This window comes from Salmo salar, chromosome ssa18, assembly GCF_905237065.1.
Source record: "Salmo salar chromosome ssa18, Ssal_v3.1, whole genome shotgun sequence".
Classification (NCBI taxonomy): Eukaryota; Metazoa; Chordata; class Actinopteri; order Salmoniformes; family Salmonidae; genus Salmo; species Salmo salar.
Genome location: NC_059459.1, coordinates 63,301,494 through 63,324,943, shown reverse-complemented (window position 1 = coordinate 63,324,943; position 23,450 = coordinate 63,301,494). Strand labels below are relative to the sequence as shown.

The following is a 23,450-nucleotide window of genomic DNA, read 5'->3' as shown; positions in this document are numbered from 1 at the left end:
AGTGCATGAGTTTCAAGTTTGGGGAAGATAATTTTCACCATAAAAATGCACCTCTATAATAAAAGCATTACCGTAATTTCCGGACTATTAAGCGCACCTGAATATAAGCTGCACCCACTGAATTTAAAAAAATTTATATTATTTTGAACATAAATAAGCCGCACATGTCTATAAGCCGCAGGTACCTACCGGTACATTGAAACAAATTAACTTTACACAGGCTTTAACGAAACACGGCTTGTAACAAAAATAAATAGGCTTTAACGAAACACGGCTTGTAACAAAAATAAATAGACTTTAACGAAACACGGCTTGTAACAAAAAATAAAAAATTAGCAGTAAGCTTTAGTTGTCTTTTTACACTGAGACAATTCCTTACGCTGCTGTTTCCAACGTCTTATCATCGACTCATTAAGACCAAGCTCCCGTGCAGCAGCTCTATTTCCTTTTCCAACAGCCAGATCAATCGCCTTCAACTTGAAAGCTGCATCATATGAGGGTGACAAAATGACTACCGTAATCAGAATGATGGGAAGTTTGAGAGTGCTCGATTTAATCTAAACAGTAAACAAAAAAGTTGTTTGACCTTAACCTGACCTTAACCCGTTTGGCAATTTCATTGGTCTAATGAAAGCTTCATGCCGCCAAAAAACTGAGCCCGTCACAGAATGTGTTTTTTTGGAGAAAAAAAAATTGAAAGCGGGAAAAATCCATATATTAGCCGCGTCATTGTTTAAGCCGCGAGGTTCAAAGCCTGGGAAAAAAGTTGTGGCTTATAGTCCGGAATTTACGGTACACGCATAATCACATTTGAGGTCACTTTTGATAATGGTGTTTTCCCGCTAATGGAACATTTGACCATATAGCCTACTGCCATGTGCGCATTGCTGCGCTTATAATGTGAAGAAATAGCCTAATAGTTTATCAGCATTTTAAGGTAAATGTTCTGATCTGTTGCGTCAGCCACATTGCTTATAAAAGTTTTTTGATGTTAGTGGCTGTATTAATTTGGGATCTATTGCATCCCACAACTGTCCCAGACTATGTTTGGAATATTTATTTCTCGCATAGAATAGAATAGGTTGACTTTATTATTATGGGGGATAGTAGGTTGACATAGGCTAGTGCTTTTGCTGTTCGTTAGGTCTACTCATCTTGTTGACTGACGAAAAGTAAATGTGGACAGTTCTTCCAATATCTTCAATATACACCTCGGAATTGAGTCCCTGATGTGTCTGTCTTCACTTGTAGCCTGTGAGAAAAGGCCAGCGGCACAACGGCCACTGGCCGCAAAAGGCATGGACTTTTTGAGGGTGCATTACGGCCACACAAAGGGAATGCTGCCGTGAAATTCGAGGCATTATCAATTTCTTGTCAAATTTTGAATGAGAGACTGAGTGTGTACAGCCTGCTCAAAAAACAAAGGAGAGTTCATGCCTTTCAAGCAACTTTTTCAAATCATCATTAGAGTCGCATCATGCAGCCTTACAATGTATTAAATATCAAAACATATAGCCCAACATTTGTAGAACAACTAAAGTTAAATGAATAACTCCAAATTAAGCGTACAGGAGTACCTATTTCTTTTTTTAACTGCTCAACACAGAATAGCCACATGTGCGCACTCCCTCAAATCATTTGGAGAAAATATCCTTTCTATTTTATTCAGCTTTGTTCAATTGTAGTCTTCATACTATAAAAACATATTAAATAATGCCGCGGAATTTTAAGCAAATCTTGTCTCCTAAAATAACTTGTGTAGTCCAAAGCCATTTGGCATAGCCAGAGTATGCTATTCTGTTCTTCTACATTTTCTTCATATCATGCTTCTTTAGACCTGTCTAAAGTAAATCATGGATTTGTTATGAAGGTGTAGGCTATTTTACATGGATTTATTAGACTTTTTAAAATGTAAATGTTCCAAAGGTCTGCATCAGTGGCTTGTAGGCTGTGTGTGGAAGACAGTTACCATGAGACCTACAGTTATTAGCTTGACAATCACCGGCTGACGACATTTTGTGACCGCCACAACCCTAGCTGGTAAGCCACATAAGCTCATAGAACGGGACCGTCGAGTACTGAGGTGCATAGCGCGTACAAATCGCCTGTCTTCGGGTTGCAACATTCACTACCGAGTTCCAAACGTCTTCTGGATGCAACGTCAGCACAAGAACTGTTCGTTGGAAGCTTTATGAAATGGGTTTCCGTGGCTGAGCAGCCGCACACAAGCGCAATGCCAAGTGACAGCTGGAGTGGTGTAAAGCTTGCCACCATTGGACTTTCGAGCAGTGGAAATGTTATCTCTGTAGGGATGAATCATGCTTCACCATCAGGCAGCCCGAATCTGGGTTTGGAAGTTGCCAGGAGAACGCTACCTGTCTGAATGCATAGTGTCAACTATAAAGTTTGGTGGTGGAGGAATAATGGTCTGAGGCTGTTTTTCATAGTTTGGGCTAGGCCCCTTAGTCCCAGTGAAGGGAAATCTTAATGCTACAGCATATAATGATATTCTATACGATTCTGTGCTTCCAACTTTGTTGCAACAGTTTGGGGAAGGCCCTTTCCTGTTTCATCATGACAATGCCCCCATGCACAAAGCAAGGTCCATACAGAAATGGTTTGTTGAGATCGGTGTGGAAAACTGGACTGGCCTGCACAGAAACCTGACCTCAACTCCATCGAACACCTTTGGGTTGAATTGGAACGCCGACTGCGAGCCTGGCCTAATCGCCCAACATTTGTGCCCGACCTCACTAATGGTCTTGTAGCTGAATGGAAGCAAGTTTCCGGAGCAATGTTCCAGCATCTAGTGGAAAGCCTTCCCAGAAGAGTGGAGACTGTTATAGCAGCAAAGGGCGGACCAACTCTATATTAATGTGCATGATTTTGTAATGAGATGTTCGACGAGCAGGTGTCTACATACTTTTGGTCATGTAGTGTATCTTAGATTCATTCTCACTATTTTGAGGAAGGAATACTGGCTTTGTTCCTATGGTGTCTCATGGGGGACAAACATCAGTAACTACCACATCAAACTACACCCCCCCAAGACGGAAATCTTGTTTTTCTTAATTGTTGCGTTTTGTTGATCTTTAAGAACTCCTCCACGCTGTGATTACACTCTCTCCCTTCTCTCTCCTACCCAACTATTTGACACATGTTCACACATCTACAGTTCAAATTGGGGAATGGCAAGTGCTTTCAGCACATGAGTTCAATTGGAATGTATTAGATCTCCATACCTATGTTTTAGAAGTAATCTAGGAAGATCATAGATCAGCAACCACATTATCCATGCAGGTCATATCATCAAACATCTACAGAGTGTAAGAGATCTTCAGAGGAATAAATGGAGGTGGAAATGTGATGTATTCCTATAGGGACCTCATTAGTTTCTATTGAATGTTCTAATTAACAAGCTTCGGTGCATACATGTTACAAGTTTGGCTACTTCAGAGCTTCAACTATGTGAAAGGTGTCAGTTACTTGCTATCAATAACACTTAGACTAACTAATGGGAACATTTGAGAACCAGACAATACCATTTCCTGGAAAAACAATTAGCCAAACGTCTGAGCTACTCTTAAGTTTAAGACCAAAGCACTTAATCAAGGAAGTAAAACATGCAATATATCAGCTTGGCTTTGGTTTCAAACAAATATACTCTCAGTGCAAATTCATTCCAGTGATAATGATAAACTTTAGCAACAATTCTAACATTGTGGTGCCAATAAGACATGCTACAGTATGACACTTAACTTAGTATGGATGTGAATGTTCTCATTAAACAAGAGTTCTCAAGCTCTGGATGGGACTTGATTAGGTAATGAATACTGCTAATGAAATAGCTAAGATGAAATGCTGCTCAATGCACATCAAACATTTAGACATCTTGGAAATGTGTTATTATAATGTCCATGTCTTGCCTTTCAGTCATAGGGAAGCTTGGGCAAACAGGCAAAAGTGCATCCCAGAAAATGACAAGCAATTGAATATGTCAACAATTAAAGAGCCTTTTAACTGTCCCATCAAATTGGATGAGTCTCCGATGCCTTATTATCGCTGTCATCTAGTCAACATTATCGGTCTCCATGACGATACTGTAGACTGGGAAGACAACTGTGTCATTGCCGACCCAAACAAAATCATACCAGAAAAATAGTAATTAAAACTAAATCAATGAAATGCTCATTTTAAAAAAAGAGTTAACTTGCGTGAGCTCTCCTAAAGCCAAATGATCTACCTTCATTTTGTCATTTTTTAAAATACTAAATCATGTAATTCTGGATGTTTTACAATGCATTTAACTTCGGATATTCCTATATATCAAATCAAAGTTTATTTGTCACGTGCGCCAAACACAACAGCTGTAGACCTTACAGTGAAATGCTTACTTACAGGCCCTAACCAACAGTGCAATTTCTAAGTAAAAAATAGGTATTAGGTGAAAAATAGATAAGTAAAGAAATAAAAACAACAGTAAAAAGACAGTGAAAAAGCTGAAGCTGAAGTACCTTGGTCCATATCTGAGAATTCTGTCCATAGAGAAGACCCATAATAAATACTTAAAGTCAACACTCCTAACAACATCAAACATAGTGTATAGACTTTGGAGCTCAACAGAGTGGTTTGGTATTCAACCGACAGATCCCATACCTTGTTTGTACTTCAACAGTAGTTCCCATATCCCCCTCCGGGCGTATGGGTCCACCCCCGCTGTGGGTTCATCCAGGATGACGATGTTGGACCCTCCCACGAATGCGATTGCCACCGACAATTTCCTCTGCATTCCCCCTGAGAAAGGGCACAGTTCATATTTGGTCACTTTCTGCTCCCTTCAAAGGGCACACTTTCTTCCCCTTCAAAGCACACATATCCCCAATTCCAAATCGACCCCTGGCCCCTACACACTTGTGTGGTGGATCTTAATGAATTGAATAGGTATAGGGAAACAGGTACGATTAGAAGAGGACTTTATGTGCCCTTGAGAGAACATACAGGCCCAATTCCAAATCAAATTCTGGCCCCTAGCTCCTGGACTCTGTTTCTCCACCTTTCCCTCTGATAGGTGGAATTTGAACCATATTGTGTAAAATGATCCAATCATTTCAGATCCATGCAGTGGGGCCACATTGTCTTCCGGTTTTATTTATTTCCTTTAAAATGTGTCAGAGTTAGACCTGAAAACCAGGTGTGTGGAATTCCTAGCTAATCAATGACCTTATTGATCGATACAGGGAAGAAACGAGAACCAAGAGACTGAAATGAAAACTAGCATTTACAGTGGCCCTCAAAGACTAGGCCTGATCAATTTTGACATTTAAAAAGCATATCTGTGTTCATTCTGATCAATTTCTTTGAGGTTTGGTCTTGATATCACTTACAGTTTGTCAGCTTTTTCCTTTCATAAAGGTTACGTTTTTGGTTGAAATCAAAACCACCAGGTGTCTTTCTCAATAAGGATAGGAAAACACTGTCATAGAATGGCAAGGTATGTACTGTAGCTAATGGTCAGTTTGACATTTTGTTACAGATAGTACAAGCACATGAAACAATTATACTATTGATCGACAGTGTATGTGATGTGCAATCTGCTTGTGTGAATATCACACCTTCCAAGCAGATTGCACATCACATACACAAATCCTATGCTGCCTGCTGCTATTCTGTTCTCTATTTTACTCATATTATTATCAATCCTGATGCGTAGTCACTTTACTCTGCCTTCATGTACATATCTACCTCAAATACCTTATTATTATCTATCCTGATGCCTAGTCACTTTACCCTGCCTTCATGTACATATCGACCTCAAATACCTTATTATTTTCTATCCTGATGCCTAGTCACTTTACTCTGCTATTATGTACATATCTTCCTCTTACATTTGAGTCATCACTCTTATCAAGAGCGACTTAGAGTAGTGAGTGCATATGTTTTCGTACTGGTCCCCCCAGTACGAAAACGCAACCCTGGCGTTGCAAGCGCCAAGCTCAACCAACTGAGCCACACGTGACTATGCACCTATCCTGATGCATAGTCACTTTAACCTGCCTTGATGTACATATCTACCTCAAATACCTCATACCCCTGCACATTGATCTGGTACTGGTACTCCTTGTATATAGCTCTAATCTTGAGTATTTTATTCCTCTCGTGTTACTATTGTTTTTGGTTAAACTCTGCGTCGTTGGGAAGGGCTTGTAAGCAGGCATTTCACGGTAAAGTCTACACGCGTTGCAAAATTTGATTTGTTAACAAGCAGATACACAAATGGTGAAGAAACCCGATTGTGTATCGGGATAATGACTTTCCATCAGGCCATTAGGTCTTTCGTCACATTTTTTTTGACATGTACTTTCCTCACATTAAAAAGGTTGGATGGAAACCTGACACAGAACAGCACAGGCTGACACTCTGGGAGCTGTTGTGAATGTGTCTTGTGTTGTGCTAATGTTGTGGAAATGTCAGACTAGATTAACCTTGAATGGCATATTTCAGTGATTTTGTTCACATGCAACCCATGACTGGAGCCAATTTATCAAGCATATTGTTTGCCCCCCAGACAATGGATTATACACCTGCATTTCCACACACACGCATGCGTGCACACACAGTTTGACAAGTGGTGGCTCGGGGACAGAGTTACCTAATGAAAATGTTATATAAAGTTAAATTTGTGCATGATTGCATTCCCTGGACACACACACGCACCTGACAGGTTCTTGGCAAATTCCTTGCGTTTGTGTGGCAGCCCGACATCCTTGATAATTTGGTCAATCTCTGTTTTCACTTCCTCTCGGCTTCGTCCCTTTAATCTGGAGTAGAAGTAGATGTGTTCCTCAACTGTAAGGCTAAGAAGCAGAAAAAATGATTTGATTTATCAAATGTACAAAAAGTGGATCCAGTATTTTCTGCATTTCCAGACTCAAGTGACAATAATAATAATAAAATGTTTGATTATATATTATTTGAAATATATATTATTTCATTGTACTTAAAGTTACACGGGATAGTCACTCTTGAACTAAACTTCCAATGAACTTCAACTCCTATAACAAAATCATATGATCCATGACTTATTAGCGCCCATAAGTACCCTCATCATCAACTCGCAACCTTTCATATTAATACAATCCACACCTCTCTGACACCACTGTTTCCACTCCAGCCAGCCGACTCCGTTCACATGTCACGAACTTTCGCGGAATCATCTTGACTGCCAAGCCGGCGGGCATATCTGTGCGTACGTTTTAGCGTCTAGCCTACTTCCCGTACGCATGAATATTGAGAGCCCCAGTTTAATTATAGACACTTCAGTTCTGTTGGGATAAATATTCATGGCCGTAATTTGCCCGGTACTCAGTCATAATCATGATGTAAGAGACATGAGGCATCGGAGGTCGCAGGTGATCACTCAGCAAAGGGGAAAATGGAAGAGAACCCGGTTATGAAAGGGCATAACGAACAATGTCAGCCTGTGAGTCTGCATCGTGGTTGATAATGACACTATTAGAGGGAAGAAAGTGGATGGAATGAAAAAAAGCTTAGTTCGAAGTAGGCCTGAGGATGGGTGAGAATATCGCAATGATTTGAGATGCAAGTTACTGTCGATGTTTCATTTGGAATTACGTCCAACATTAACTGTGACATAACATTTTCATGAATATTGTCTAATTGTAAACATGTTTTTTTCCTGTTGAAAAGAGGCCATATAGCCAAATTACAACCAGCTGGTCTCTATTACACCAAGAAACCAAGACGTCTTTTCATATCAAAATTTAGAGATCGTGGGGGTCTGTCATATTTCGGCTGTAATCTGGTCAGACCTTTGCAAAACGTCCTTATACAACCAGTGCACAACCTGCCCATGACATAGTGATGTCATTGCAACCAGTTTTGCCTGCTGGGATATAGGTTATTGAAGAGGTGATTGAGCGATATCGATCCACTTGTTGAATGCCACTTACTCGTTGAATAAGACATTGTGCTGAGGGCACATTCCCAGATGCTTTCTAATGGTGTCCATGTCTGTGCGGATATCATAACCGTTTATTAGAGCGGTCCCCGACGTCGGAGCGAAGAGTCCTGTCAGGATCGACCTATAAGACAAAAGGAGTACAAGAAAATGTACTGGGAAAGTGGGACGTCATTTTCACTTCCGTATCTATAGAAACGGAATCGAAAACCTTCATAAAACGCATTGTGTAGAAGTAAATTAATTCACAATTATGAATATAATTTTATATACAATTTTGTATATCTTAAATAACCACATTTTCTGGAATTTGATTATATCATCTGGAAGTCCAGTCAAAAACAGAAAAAGTGAATATGAAAGTGGTGGCTGAAATAGATGTCACTTTCCCAGTGTATAACTAATCAACAAAATGTATCATGGTTGGCTAATCAATCAACAAAATTCACATATTTAATTGTGAGGATAGACATGATAGAGTAATCTCATTACAGCTGCAGTGAAGTAGCATCTTTAAAAAGTGAATTAACTGTAAACAGCTTGTGAAAACAATGTAACCCGTCAAGTATAATTCCCACTCACTTTCCACTCGCAGTTTTGTCATCTTTCAAACTCATCACAAAGTAAGAGCAAGATTTTATTTTATGTGCACTTTATTATTTCAAGAAGAAATTAGAGTTAAATGAACTAGATGAAACAAATGTGCAAATCATTGCATTTATTTTTGTTGCACAATACATTTGAACTACTATGTAATGTGTCCTCATGTGATACCATGGAGAGCTGCCAGTTTGTAAGTCCTTTCCTCACCTCTCCACTGTGATAGCTGTGTGTTGAGCTTTCTGGGACAAAATGGCTGCTGTGGCATCACCCAGGTGGGTGTTACACATTAGCAGTGGATGAGGTGAGTTGCATCCATACAATGATGTAAAGCTCTAAAAAGGGGAAATCCACTCAAAAACTATCTTTAGGTATTTTGTTCAGTTTTTGAGGCAATTTTCCCTTTAAGCTTTAAAACCTAGAAGAGCGCTACATAAATTCAGTCCATTTGTATTATTGTGTTACTTACATGGTGGTTGTTTTTCCTGCCCCATTGTGACCAAGGAAAGAGGTGATGTGATTCTCGAAGAAGTCCACAGTTAGTCCATCCACTGCAAGCTTTTTCCCAGTTTTATAGATCTTTACAAGGTTCCTGATTGAGACCCCTGCCTTCATATTGAGTGGTGGCTTTTCCAAATAATCTTTAAAAAAAAGAAGACATACCTTATTCTCCTTATGACAAATTAAGGAACGTGACAATAGGTCACGTGTCATTAATGCATATATAGATGGTAAATATCAAATACATGTGCCTGTATGGCTCAGTAGGTAGAGCATGGCACTTGCAACGCCAGGATTGTAGGTTCAACTCCTGAGGCCACCCATAAGTAAAATATATGCACAGATGACTAAGTCTCTTAGGCTAAAAGTGTCTGCCATAATTTAAGTGATAATGCCCAAGAAGCTGGTGTTTGGAGGATATAATTGGCACGGGAATTGTTAGGCCCGAGACAAACACCGGCTACGGGGGCATTATCACTTTTATACAACAGGTTACCAACCTAGTCAAATAATGTTTGATATATTTTCATTAACTATATTTGTATTAATTGATTCAGACTATTTCATCCTTCCAAGAGATATAGTCCTGACACAAATCTAAGGTTGCTACCCAAGCTGGCTGGTCGTTCATCCTATCGGTTCGGCCCATTCATTAAGTCTTTGTTCTGTATCTATGGACACGACCCAGTTGTTCGTCCTAAGTGTTCCATTGCCATACTGGCTGGCAACGTTCTTATCCCTTGCTTGCTAGCTAGCCAACTACGGCTAATTTACAGTCATGTCAAACAGTGCAGACAGAATAACAGCAAAGTAGCTGAATTAGCATTTTTTAAAGCTGTTTTCTAATGACATTTATTTGGATACATCCATAACAATAAGGTAAATGAGGCACGATTTCACCTGGCATAGAAAATGTGCTCTCGTCAGGACACTGTTGTTCAGAGGAGCTAACCAACAACACAGCTAACATAATCACTTCAAACTGAAGCTGGAAAGACAGCAAACTAGCTGCATTTCATTTGACCTGTTTTCTATTGGCATTTCTTTGTATAGATCCATAAAAATGATGCCAGCTGATTCGTGATTTCGACTGGCTGAGAAAAGCTGCCTGCATGCCTGTCTCGTCCCGACTCCCAACACCTTCATTACTATGGGACAGCTGGAGATCAAATTCAATATTGAAACAATGTTGCAAATGTCGGAGAGACAGATAGCAAGGTTTATACAAATCTCCGCTGTTGAAAACTAAAATGTTAGTCTAAAAGAAATGTGAGATTATGTCTCGATGCTTTTTATAGTGATCAGGTTTATAAATGACCTGTCTGGGCTGAAGAGACAGTGGATTGTGCAGTCAGATGGAACAGAGCAAATAGGCATTTTAATGTCATAGATTTAGCCGGTGGTAATTTGTGGAATAGACACAGGCTGGAATGGGGTTATAACCAATCAGCATTCAGGATTAGACCCATCTGTTGTATAATATTATTTTACTATTACATTAATAAGATGAAATTAGACTTTTGATTCATGTCCTCAGAAAAGATACATAATAAATAGTATTCCAAACAGAATCTACCCACAGCTCAATAATTATATTCCCTTAATTACATAAAAAAAGGTGTCTGCTATTATAACAAAAGGTCATTTATATACATTTTTATGTTACGGTGTTGTGTGACACAAATAAAAACAATTCTCTGCTCTCCCCCTCAGAATAACACAATCAGTTTTAACTTCAGCCTTGTTTTCCCCCAACCATTCTCTTTCTCCATTATTATCCAACAAACAACCAAGGTGGTAACAATCAGGAGGCAAGTTCTAATTAACTAGACTTATTTAGATTGCAAACAGTCTGTGATTGTAATGACCTGTGTTAAACCAGACAAATTAATAAATGTTGCGTAATGGCTGATTGAATAGATCCACTATGGGATTGAGTGTGTGTTTGTGCAAAGGTGTGTGCGTGAAAAACTGCCTACTATACCGGTGTATTCAATGGGGTCCTTGAACTGACTGGGATCAGCATTGGGCGCCGATGAAGTCCCACACCAATAGGAGGCGGTGAATGGGAAGTACCATGGCTTTGCTACTCCATATTGGCCTGTGATCAAGCATGGAGAAACATCATTCACATTTTAATAACAGCTTGGCTTGAGGGATGGCGCTTTGCAGTGCATATTTCCATCCAGCAAGACTGGCACAAATCCCCCTCTTTTTTTAATTAGAGAAGATGAGATGAATACATTATGGCAATCTGCTGGGATATTATATATATTTTCTGATTATTGACCAAAGTTGTTTTGGCAAGAGAGGTGCGTATCAGTTCTGTGTACTCTGTGGATTTCATAATTACAGTATAACATACAAGTAACTGCCAGAATAAAGGAAACACCAACTTAGAGTGTCTTAATAGGGCATTGGACCACCACATACATTCTACAAGTGTCTGGAACTCTACTGAAGGGATGCGACACCACTCCTACACTGGAATTTCCATCATTTGGTGTTTTGTTGGTGGTGGTGGAAAACGCTGTCTCAGGCACTGCTCCAGAATCTCCCATAAGTGTTCAATTTGGTTGAGATCTGGTGACTGAGATGGCCATGGCATATGGTTTACATCGGTTTCCTGCTCTTAACCATTCAGTGACCACCCGTGCCCTGTGGATGGGGGTTATTGTCATTATATGGGGGCATTGCCATGGTAGCCAAAATAATGGCCTACCCAGCATTTTTATACATGACGAGACGTTAATTGTTGAATTAACTCAGGAACCACACCTGTGTGGTGGCACCTGCTTTCAATGTACTTTGTATCCCCCATTTATTCAAGTGTTCAGGAGAATGCTAAACTCAGGAGAATGCTAAACTGACCCAGGGTCACAGATTGGGGCAGCTTCACCATAATGCTCACTGTCCACCTTTAAGGAAGTTGTGTCAGATTCACTTGGAGTTGGAGAATCCTAATATGGATACCGTACAGTGAGCATTACGGTGTACACTAGGGTGAAGTTGCCCCTAGACACCGATCTTGGGTCAGTTTAGCTTTTTCTCCACTAACGGTTAGGATTGGGGGAGGGGATTCTAGATCTGTACCTAGGGGACACTTCACTCCGGATGAGTGCATTACTGATGGCGTTCACATGAATGAGTTACCTGGGAAGACGTTCTCTATGTACCACGTGAGCAGCCAGTAGATGAGGGCGTCGACTAGCATCATGAGGATGGACACGATGAAGCTATACCGGTCTCCGTCTTCAGGATTTTGGGCGATGTTACTCCACTGAATACCGATGCCCTGCTCCTCATACTTGGCAAAGTTCTCACAGCCATACCCGAAGGCCACGCACGACAGCAAACTCTGGAAATGGATGAAGTTAAGATGTGTTTGGTTATTATTTCAGACTGGACGTCAGGATCATGTCAGATCATCAATATCATCTTCAATATCAGTGTGGCAGAGCACGTCAGGAAGTTCAAGGCAAAACAATGAACCTGTACAGGAGATGCAACAATGTCATTGAATTATATTGTGTTTGCTGATTTTCATTCTAGCCTTTGTCTATGGTCAGTACATGATCTAGCTTTGGGAAATTGTGGTCGTGTTCAATAGGGCAAAATGTAGGATACATTTTTTTTTGCAACAGACAACACCATTCTATGTTCTAATTGTGCAAATTCCACCCAATTTTAAAATGTTTCAAAACGCTTTCTACCGCTTTCTCCCTCCTGGTATGTGGACACACTAGTCTAGCTAATCAATGTAAATTCTTGATAAATCATTTCCTTTAAGTACAAAGAATAAAAGAACATCAGCAGACAGGACAGCGGCTTTTGGGGACTGGATTTGTGCAGCCCAAGAAGTTCCAGCTGGTCAAAGAAACAAATGTGGACGGCAAGTCATGTGTGTCAAACAAAAACGCGTTACATCTTTCATACCGTAGGAAAGCTAGGGAAATGGCAAATGATGCTTTTCCCATGACACATCCTCTGGTACAGCCGATCACTCTCTTCTCCATGTTGCCTGCCAGCTGTTTGGGCATGCTTAATTTCCCCCAAGCGTTTAAGCCCAGTCAGATGCCACAAACAAAATACCACTCAAAAACTGTATTTTGGTATTTGCTCCATTAGTCCACTGTTGATATAATATTTAGCATGTCAGCAATCAAGTTTTCAAGATATAGAACTTTCAAAACACTAAGTGTCACAGTCCATTTTGGACTAATGAAACAAATGTGACCTGTTTAAAGAAGCTTGACATATGTCAAATATCTCTACTTTTATCCAATGTAAAAAAAAACACAATTTCAAATGTTGCTTCATTTAGACTGAATTGAGGCGGTTGGTCACAAATATCAAAAGATAGTTTTTGAGTGGTATTTTTCCTTAATAAAGCCTTGTAGACCAACACATTATGTACAACAGCACAAAAAAAGTATCAATATTCGCCCTCCTCTGTCGCATCTTAACCGTCTAAAATCGACAACTGCCAAAGTCTCCAAGTGAATGAAATTCTGACAGTGACAATAGGGGCAGTTACAGCCCCACAGACACCCGAGGTCTGATCTGACCTCTGTCCGCAGTCTCTCCATACACAGCCCCTGGCATCCATTCAACTGTCCCCCTAAGCCCAAGGTCGGACACGTTCGCCTGCCAAACAATGGGCAGCCAACCACCAGACAATGGGTGACGGCAGGGCAGTGAATGACCCCTCCATGACCTTTGAGTGACAGGCTGACAGAGCGACGGTGCGGCCAGTCTGACTTTGAGAAGGGCAGACACAGCAGAATCAAACACAAACAGACCACCCGCTATGAAAACACGTCAACATGACAATACGGAGGCCACAACAAGCACCTAGCCAGCGGAAAGAAGGAAAAAGCTACTAGCTCTGTTAGAGAGCTCTCACAGACGACAAGCAACGCATTTACATCTGAGAGGAGGATCCTTCGTTTGTTTGTGGAGGTGAATCAAAGGAAGAAAATAAAAAAAACTGGACGCTGGAGAGATAATTGGATTTTGAATTTGTGCTATCTTATTGCTGTCCCTGTGACATCACACACACAGCCAATACCTTTGCTTAGGAAAAATCCTTGAGTCACAACACTCTCATTAAAATATACAATATTTTTCATTATTTAAATGCAGTGGTATGGATATGATATTAAAGACAATACGCACGCACAATACTGAGCGGGTGATGTGTTTTGTGTGTGTTTTTCTGTGTGTGTGTGTGTGTGTGTGTGTGTGTGTGTGTGTGTGTGTGTGTGTGTGTGTGTGTGCCTGGGAACAATGTACTTTCCTCTATGTTGGGAAGGGGAAAAACATCCCTACACTCTAATAAATAAACTATAGGGATGGACTGTAAGTCAACGTGGTCAGAGGAACACTGTTCATGCAAATGAAAGGAGTAGCCTTCTGTCTAAGCAGGGGGAGCAGAGGAAGGACATCTCAATGCCAAGGGCACAACTCCACAAAACCACTTTGGCTGAGGAAGAGTGCCCGGAATAAAATAGTTCTGTAAAGCAGTGTTTTTTTCTCCCCTCATGATACAATATATATGAAACACACTTAGGCAGAAAAGTGGAGATGCCATGAGGAGAACTGGCAACTTTTCCACACAAGAACACAATAAATACCCTAACTACTTAGAACACAAACTACTCTCAGATGAGATCAATTTGTGCCGTCGTGTTGGCATTACTTGTTTGAATGCTGGGTTTAAAGGAAGCAGTGTATACCGGCATAAAAAGATACACTATATATACAAAGTATGTGGACACCCCTTCAAATTAGTCGATTCGCATAGTTCGGGCACACCTGTTGCTGACAGGTGTATAAAAATCGAGCATAGAGCCATTCAATCTCCATAGACAAACATTGGCAGTAGAATGGCCTTACTGAAGTGCTCAGTGACTTTCAAAGTGGCACTGTCATAGGATGCCATCTTTCCAACAAGTCAGTTCGTCAAATGTCTTTCCTGTTAGAACTGCACCAGTCAACTGTAAGTGCTGTTATTGTGAAGGGGAAACATCTAGGAGCAACAACAGCTCAGCCGCGAAGTGGTAGTCCACACAAGCTCACAGAACGGGACCGCCAAGGGCTGAAGCACATAAATAGTCTCTCCTCGGTTTCAACACTCACTACGAAGTACCAAATTGCTTCTGGAAGCATAAGAACTGTTAGTCGGGAGCTTCATGAAATGGGTTTCCATGGCCAAGCAGCCGCACACAAGCCTAAGATCACCATGCGCAATGCCAAGCGTTGGCTGGAGTGGTATAAAGCTCGCCATTTGGGGGAGGAGGAATAATGCTCTGGGGCTATTTTTCATGGTTCAGGCTAGACCCTTTAGTTCCAGTGAAGGGAAATCTTAACGCTACAACACACATTTACATTCTAGACGATTCTGTGCAACAGTTTGGGGAAGGCCCTTTCCTGTTTAAGCATGACAATGTCCCCATGCACAAAGCGAGGTCCGTACAGAAATGGTTTGTGGAGACCGGTGTGGAAGAACTTGACTGGCGTGCACAGAGCCATGACCTCAACCCCATCGAATGTCTTTGGGATGAATTGGAACGCCGACTGCGAGCCAGGCCTAATCGCCCAACATCAGTGCCCGACCTCACTAACACTCTTGTGGCCGAATGGAAGCAAGTCCCTGCAGAGATGTTCCCACATCTAGTGGAAAGCCTTCCCAGAAGAGTGGAGACTGTTATAACAGCAAAGGGGGGACCAACGCCATATTAATGCCCATAATTTTGGAATGAGGATGTTCGACAAGCAGGTGTCCACATACATTTGGTCATGTAGTGTAGAAAACACACAAAGCATTGTCAGATGCCAAAGTAAGATATATTTCCAGGCCGCGGCTTAATATTTCAATTTTGATAAACAAGGAAACATGGTTCTACTCGAAAGATGTGTCTAGGCCTCACTGCAATGAAGATTAAGAATTGCTGCGTCTGTGTCTGCAGAACGGACGACTCCAGGACAAATGATCCTACACAGAACATAAAGGTCAATCAGAAACGCTACAATCAAAGTTGAGCATGTATATGCTATTTTTGTATTTTTTTTCCCCAAAGGACAGAATCCCATAAAAACTACCCAATGGGTTTATTCAGTCACACTTATCTGCTTTCTCAAGTATGTGTATCATAAAGTCCTGAGTTAAATGACTGAGTGCTTGTACTTCTGGCAGAGAGTCAGAAAAGTAATATCCCCATTTGAAGTAAACCTTAAAAGCTCAATAACTGCACCCGTACAGGAAATGAAAAACACGACTCGATATTAGAAAACCAGAAGTCCACGATGTCAGAGGAAATCAACGTTTCCAACTTAGAGATCACAGAAAACAGACAGAAGTATTGCAAATTGCATCTTGTTTATGGGATAAGGTCAATGGGATACATTTCAAAACACATGAACCTAATGTGAAAAGGTGGGAGAGATCAATAAATGTTTGGATCAAATGGAACCACAAATACAACAACATTATTATTAAGGTTAAGGTTATTGAAGTAGCAATATAGATCTGACGATACACTGGTAGAGTTAAAAGGTTGAGAGAATAACGGTTACAGGGCACATAGGGATATCATTAGTGTCTCGTTTATTATCCAAATTATTCTTGTGTGTCAGAGCAAGGATCTATAGTTCAGGTCATGGGGATTGTACAGTGTATGGACATTATCCCAGCATCCGTACTAGGCGTGTGCATGTGTGCATGTGTGTGTGTGTGTGTGTGTGTGTGTGTGTGTGTGTGTGTGTGTGTGTGTGTGTGTGTGTGTGTGTGTGTTTATTTCAGTAACCCACTTCTCATATTTGTTTAGATTCACATTGGTCGTGGAGAACCACAGGGTGTGCAGGCTTTTGTTCCAACACAACTGAATTGATCAACTCACCACGGGTTTGACGATCAGTTCATTTATTGAATCAGGTCTGCTATTTAAGCTGGGATTATGCCTGGTATTTACAGTATGTTTCCAAGCCTCAACCCCACAACTCTCTAGGTCAAAGTACAAACTTCATCTCTCTTCAATACCATAACAGAATCACTTACTGAGTCTTCAATACAGTTCCAAATCCAAACCCTAATAAACACCCACTGGGTCTCTGCTGTCCATTATGCACCTGTGGTGGAAGGTACAGTAGTTCCATAGGTCCACTCACCACAGCGATTTTGACCTGGAACCCCATGACGTCCCTCCAGGCGTAGCAGAGGAGGTGCGGCAGGTAGAGGACGAAGTAGATGAGGCCTCCGCACGCCGCCGCCAGGTTGGCCTTGGAGAAGAAGACGCTGATGAAGAAACACTCCATGATGGTGGCCACGCAGAAGACCAGCAGGAAGACGAAGATCACTGAGGGGTCGCTGTACTGCAGCACCTTCCCATACTGCACCGGGAGAGGAAAGAAAGGGATAATAAAAGGGACAAGAGGGGGAAACAACACTGTGGCCCTGTTTGAAATGCTTCCTTCCTCATTTTCATGAGATAATCAAAGATCTGTGATAGGTGAAAGCAAGGCTATTGTAGGTAGATGATCAATTACCATTACAATTCAAAACAACTAACTCACCATATTTAAGAACTACAGAACTGTAATTTAGAAAAAATAATAATATCTAATGTAAAAATAATCCCACATTATCAGGGTTTTACTTTCATCAATCAAAACATTTTTGATCTGTGTTTACTTCAAGGAAGTATAAAGGAAGGATGTATTTCGAACAGGGCCATTGGTAGCCACAAAACTACCCTAGTTAGCACTTTGGGAGTATTGATTGCCAATTGATGTTTGAGCCTCAACCATTTCTTGTGTCTAGCAGGCATCTTACAAAAAAAAACTGAGTGATTAAGTAATTATTTGTGAAGAGAGCACGAAGCAGAACAAAAATAAAGCTTTTGATTAAAATGACTCATTTTTGAGGATTCGATAAGCAGTAGGCAGAGTGACCAGTGTCTTCTGAAGACTACTCCTACTAATGTATCACCTGTTGTACTTCTAACATACCGTAGTATCAAAATATGATTCAATATCACGTTGACGTAATGGACTGTCAGTCCTTGCATCCATGACTCCCTCTATGGATTTGAAAGTGGTTACCCTTCCCCAGCCCAATAGCAATCCACTTGCTGCCATTTTGTTGTTTTTCTAATGAAGGAGTGAGCCTTTAATTGTTAGTCTATAGTTAGTAGTAATATAAACCCAATAGTGGTGTCACTCTGCTTAGCTACATTAAAAGGAGACCCTTTCCCAGTCTTGGAGGTCTGTCCACTAGAGCAACTCAACTCTTTGATTACACTTCATTACAATGTCCATTGAACAAACCCAAACCCACTGAATACTGTCATTAGGAGTATTGATACACCACTGGTTCGTTACAAGCAGTGGTAGCCAAGCTAACAGCCTCATCTAAATTGATAAGAAATGTTGCCTAATTCTGCTGTTTGGTATTACAGCACTTCTAATGATTGTTTCTTAATTGTTTACTACATGCTGATATTACAATATACCTCATCACTTCCTTCTAGTCCAGCCATTGGCAATCTTAGCCTTGAAATGAGAATGAGTTGGTGCCCATTTCCCACAGCCCTTCAAGAAGTGGTCAAAGGTCTCCCTGAATCAGAGTGGAATCAGTGGTGAATCACCTTGAGGATGAGGGTGAGGAGGAGCGCACTGACAGCCAGCGGCAGCACGCTGGACACGGCCCAGCTCAGCCAGTAGGTGGAGCTCCTCAGCCCCGTCATCCTCAACGTCTCCTTCAGACGCGCCTCCTTCTCCATAACGATGCCCTTCACGATCATGGCCACCGAGTAGATCCAGGCCAGGGTCATGTATAGGGGCAGAGAGCGCGCCAGCGAGCTGAGGAACCTAAGGGGGAGGGGTCGGACAGCGGGCAGGGTGTACACGGCCCAGTCACATCTGGACGCTGATTGAGATTTTCTACTGTGCTATTGTCGTGGCAAAATCCCAATGTGTGTGTTATGTAACTACAACTTGATTTCTAGCAATAAACTTGATAGATATTACAGCAAATAGACTTCACTGGTGGTGATAGCATTCAAGTGGCCTGAGATATGGATTTCCAATGTTTTGACCTCATTCATTTTCTGCAAAGTTCTGTGTCAACATACAGTCGTTTTGATATGTACAAGCGCATGTGGCAGACTCTCAAAGAAAGTATGAATGTTATCCAGAGACGCTGAAACGACTTTCACCCACTGGACACAGATGTCAGTCCAACACCTATTTTTGATTTACTTTTGGTTGAGTTGTCAACTAACGTGAATTCAATGTATATTCAACAAAACATTTCACCATGTTATTGTATTTAGGTTAAAAGTTGGGGGGAAAAATACTAAATTCCCTTACGTTGATGACTTTTTCAAATTCAATCAGTTTTCCACCATGATTCAACGTCATGACATTACCATTTTTGGTTGAAATTAAGTGGAAACAATGTTAATTCAACCAGTTTTTGCCCAGTGGGCAGTAAGTGCATTATGAGGTCGTATAGAGGTAGAATATGTTGATCACCACTAAAGTCATATTTCCATTAGGGAACATGGTCTGTGAAGAACCAAACTAATCGATTTACCTAACCAATGCTTCATGTTGTTTTTCTTTGAGTGGGAAGCAAAGAAAGGCCACAGTGTTTGGGCCAACAATATTAATAAACTCCGATAAATCACTCTAGACAGGAGGGGAATTAGCATTTTGACATCCCCTGGAGTGGAATGGCAATTGGAAAAGAAGAGGGGAAATTCAGGTGTGGATGACCAAACTTGTGGCAGTCATGCCTTGTCCAGACACAGCAGTCAAATAATTTCCTTCTGATTCCCTGGTATACAAAATGGGCATGAAAATATCATCATAATAATAACTGATCTCTATGATTTGAATACACACCGTGCCCAGTGGTTCCTCCAAGGCACCCAACTAACTCAATTTATTGTTATTAATGTTTACAAATTGATGATGGCTGGCAAGCACATTAGGGTGATGGGGAAATTACATTTTGCCCAGCTGTTCAAATATCAATTTTATTTACCAGGAGTATTTTCCAATTAAACTGAAAAAAAATGTATTAGCTGATCTACATTATATACTATCCTTTTCTTTTTAATTCAACCATGCATATGAATTAGGAGGCTGAAAAGGGCACAGTACCTTTTAGAGGCAGATAAAAACAATGCAAACATGTTTGTGTGGTGATGAGCAAACAAAATGGCCACCTCATTGTGATAATGGTTCTATAATTTAGCTTAGACGCACATTAGTCCACGGACAGGGGATCAATTTAACAGATAGGCCACTTAATTACACACGGCAGGATCAATGACACAGAGGAGTGATTTAAAGCTACAGAGCAGCAGCTCATGTGTCTCACATCAACAACAACAGCTTTAAGAGTGACACCGTTCAGTAAGAACTAGGTGAAAGCTGTATGTAACATAGGACATTTTGATGCAGCATTTGAAAGTTATCAAGAGGACATACTGTATGTATATGGCAGCGAACAGGACCGTTGTACAACATTGAACACAGTGTTCCTACTGTCATACATGATTATATAGAGTCACTCAGAGGCCGTATCGAGTCGGCCATATCCAGTCTAATGTGATATTCCGGTAAGCATCCAAAATTGCTTTGATTCTGTAAGTGCACAGCATAACAGATGGACTTTTTTTTTTACATATAGCTTCTCCTAATGTATCCATTCTCAATGACAGACGTTTTATCCCTAGACTGTCTCGATGGGTGGAATACTGTCTTTCATCTAGTCGCACCAGTATGACTCTCCGGAGTGTCACTAGGGAAGTTGTGTCACATCGATGATAAACATCATTCAGTATATGCTTGAATAGCGTGCAAAGAAGGCGATGCAATCGCAGGAAATACAGGCATTTGATTTACAACAAGGCTGATTTTAATGTAGGGAAATTACGATTTTAGTACCAAGCTCAATCAATTAGCATGACACAGTGGAAATTGAGATAGGTCATGCCTGATTCGTTTTTTAAACATTATTATTGGCTTTAGTTATCCCAGAATTAACGGGAGCAAGAGTAACAAAGAACAAGGCACAACCACTTTACAAATGAAATATCTTTTAGATCCTGTATAACAAAATATTGTGCACCTGCACGCTGTCCTGATATGGACACTTACTCTGATTAATGTACATACTTCTCTTAAATAAAACAGTGTTTTCTTGTTACTTCTCTTTAAACAATATAGCACTTCAAACGGCACTGTGCCTATAATGCATTTACACCAACGAGGATGGGTTTTAATTGACTCATTAGGTAAAGTTTTTATAACTTGCATGGTAATCTTCTTCTGTATTACTTTGCACACTAAGTAGGACTATCAGGAAACAATATGCTCTACAAGCTCAAGGACAGTCAATGATAGCTAACAACCGGTAGAATCTGTTCCTCCACATCAGTTTATTTTAGTAACCAAGTGATATTGTGCTTTGTTATTTGAATTTAGTCATCATTCTCAGTACTGACCTTAACCATGACACTTATGAATGCGCATGGGACCATGAGCAGGACAAAGTTCTCGGTGAACCACGCGAACCAAATGGCACCGTTCTGAACTCCAACGGCCCGCTGAACCTCCTTGAGCCTGAGCTCCTTCTCCAGGACGAGGCCCTTGATGATCATGCAGACGGTGTACATGAAGGCCAGCACCAGGTACATGGGAAGCATGGTTCCGATACTCGCGAGGAAGCTGGTGGGTGCATAGGGAAGGCAAGGGAGGCAATCACAGAGGTCACGAAACAGCTAAGCCGGTGATATCGACAAGCCCAGGTTTTGATAAGGGAAGGTAATGCAGCGAGATGGGAGTTAATGCATTATTTATTGATCACCTGTTGTATAAACCACACTCCTTATGTAAAGACAGAGCTCTCGCAATCAGGTTTTAAGAGATGGGCTGAATGAGGCATGTTGCACAACTAACAAAAACAAAATCAATCTTGTCTTCAAATCAATGTGTATCTTGAGTTCAGAATCAGCACTTAGTTTAATGGACTAATATAGTCTTTCACACGTTGTTTTGATCCTGTCGTACTATCATAGCTAAGCATGATAATGTACTGAACAGGGAGCCTTGGCAACCATTGTTCTATTGTTAAAATGGCCTCTAGTCATTTTGAGAAATTCAACACAGTTTAGGATAACACTTTGTCTGAACACCTCATTTTTCATCCGTTGAATGGACCCTTGCCCCTTAGAAGACCGAGAGAGAAAATAAGTTCTGTTGATGCAGTAAATGTCATCGTCCCAACGGATGATCCATTAAGATAGACACACTCTGGGAGTTTTTAATCAAGGGTCCAATACGTTTATAGATTCAGCTCTATTATAAGGGGATTTTACATTGAGCTAGCCTTCATAAACCTTGTGCATCAGCTCTATCTAACCATCTAGAACCACCCGCCATACTCAGCATGATGGATCATTTGATGATGTTACAATAGAATCAGACAGTATTAAAGCAGGTTGGTGGTATTTATTGGGATGACTCATGTACTGGAGGCAGCTCTGCAGGATAGTCACTAGCTGGCACAGCCACAAAGTCTCAAAATCTGATTGTAAACCTAACACTTACCTTAACCCTAACCTTAACCACACTGCTAACCCTAATGCCTAACCCTAACCTTAAATGACCAAAAAGCTAATTTCTTGTTTTCATTGGATTGTTACGATATATAGCCAATTTTGACTTTGCATCTGGCCCATCTAGTGGAAATCGCTCAGCTCTGCCCCCAGGATAAGATTCATCCCAATAAACTTCAAACACGTTTCATAACGCCATGTCAATATATTGTACGGCGCCAATATAATAAAGTGCTGCCAATGCTCTATTAGACAGTGAAGAAGATATATCAAATGGATTGAGCCTTTGACAAAGTAAAGATTTCACATATCAGTTGTGCTTACCGACCATAAATACAATCCTTAGAATGCCAACGAAGCACCAGTTTATCACGGTGGGGCAGGCAGGATAAAGGGACTCTATATACCGTAATAGGTAGAACGGTGTCCCACTTTCAAGCTAATAAACATTAAGATTTAATGAAAGTACATTTCCAGTGCATTTACATTGGGCTAATTTCTCGGGCTAACTTTTGGGCGAGTGATTTGTTAAGGGACTTTTGAAACTCGGCCAATTGAAAACAGGCCGGGACAAAAGCCTACTTCCCTTAATTGGTAATTCGCCCCTGACAATAAGGACAATTTTCACGAGGAAAGCAGTAGCAGACAGGTTTTTTCTCTCTCCAGCACCTAAAGATTTTCTCCATACCTAGCTGAGTTAGTAGAGGCATATGTGAGCATAGAAACATGGGTAGTGGCTA

At 40.8% G+C, this 23,450-nt stretch overlaps 1 protein-coding gene across 2 annotated transcripts in view; it reads right to left on the bottom strand.

Annotated features, from left to right (window-relative positions):
- Nucleotides 1–23,450, bottom strand: part of LOC106577627 (phospholipid-transporting ATPase ABCA1) — a 230,701-nt gene that overhangs the window by 131,674 nt on the left and 75,577 nt on the right. The window contains exons 15-22 of one of the 2 annotated variants that reach the window (XM_014155904.2): nt 21,598–21,820; nt 17,249–17,470; nt 12,233–12,437; nt 11,064–11,180; nt 9,048–9,219; nt 7,971–8,102; nt 6,715–6,854; nt 4,657–4,794 (exon numbers count right to left, since the gene is read on the bottom strand). In XM_014155904.2, the coding sequence (XP_014011379.2) occupies nt 4,657–4,794; nt 6,715–6,854; nt 7,971–8,102; nt 9,048–9,219; nt 11,064–11,180; nt 12,233–12,437; nt 17,249–17,470; nt 21,598–21,820 (1,349 nt within the window). Of the gene's footprint in view, nt 1–4,656; nt 4,795–6,714; nt 6,855–7,970; nt 8,103–9,047; nt 9,220–11,063; nt 11,181–12,232; nt 12,438–17,248; nt 17,471–18,726; nt 18,950–21,597; nt 21,821–23,450 lie in introns of both variants that reach the window. The other variant, XM_014155905.2, reaches the window with a different exon arrangement.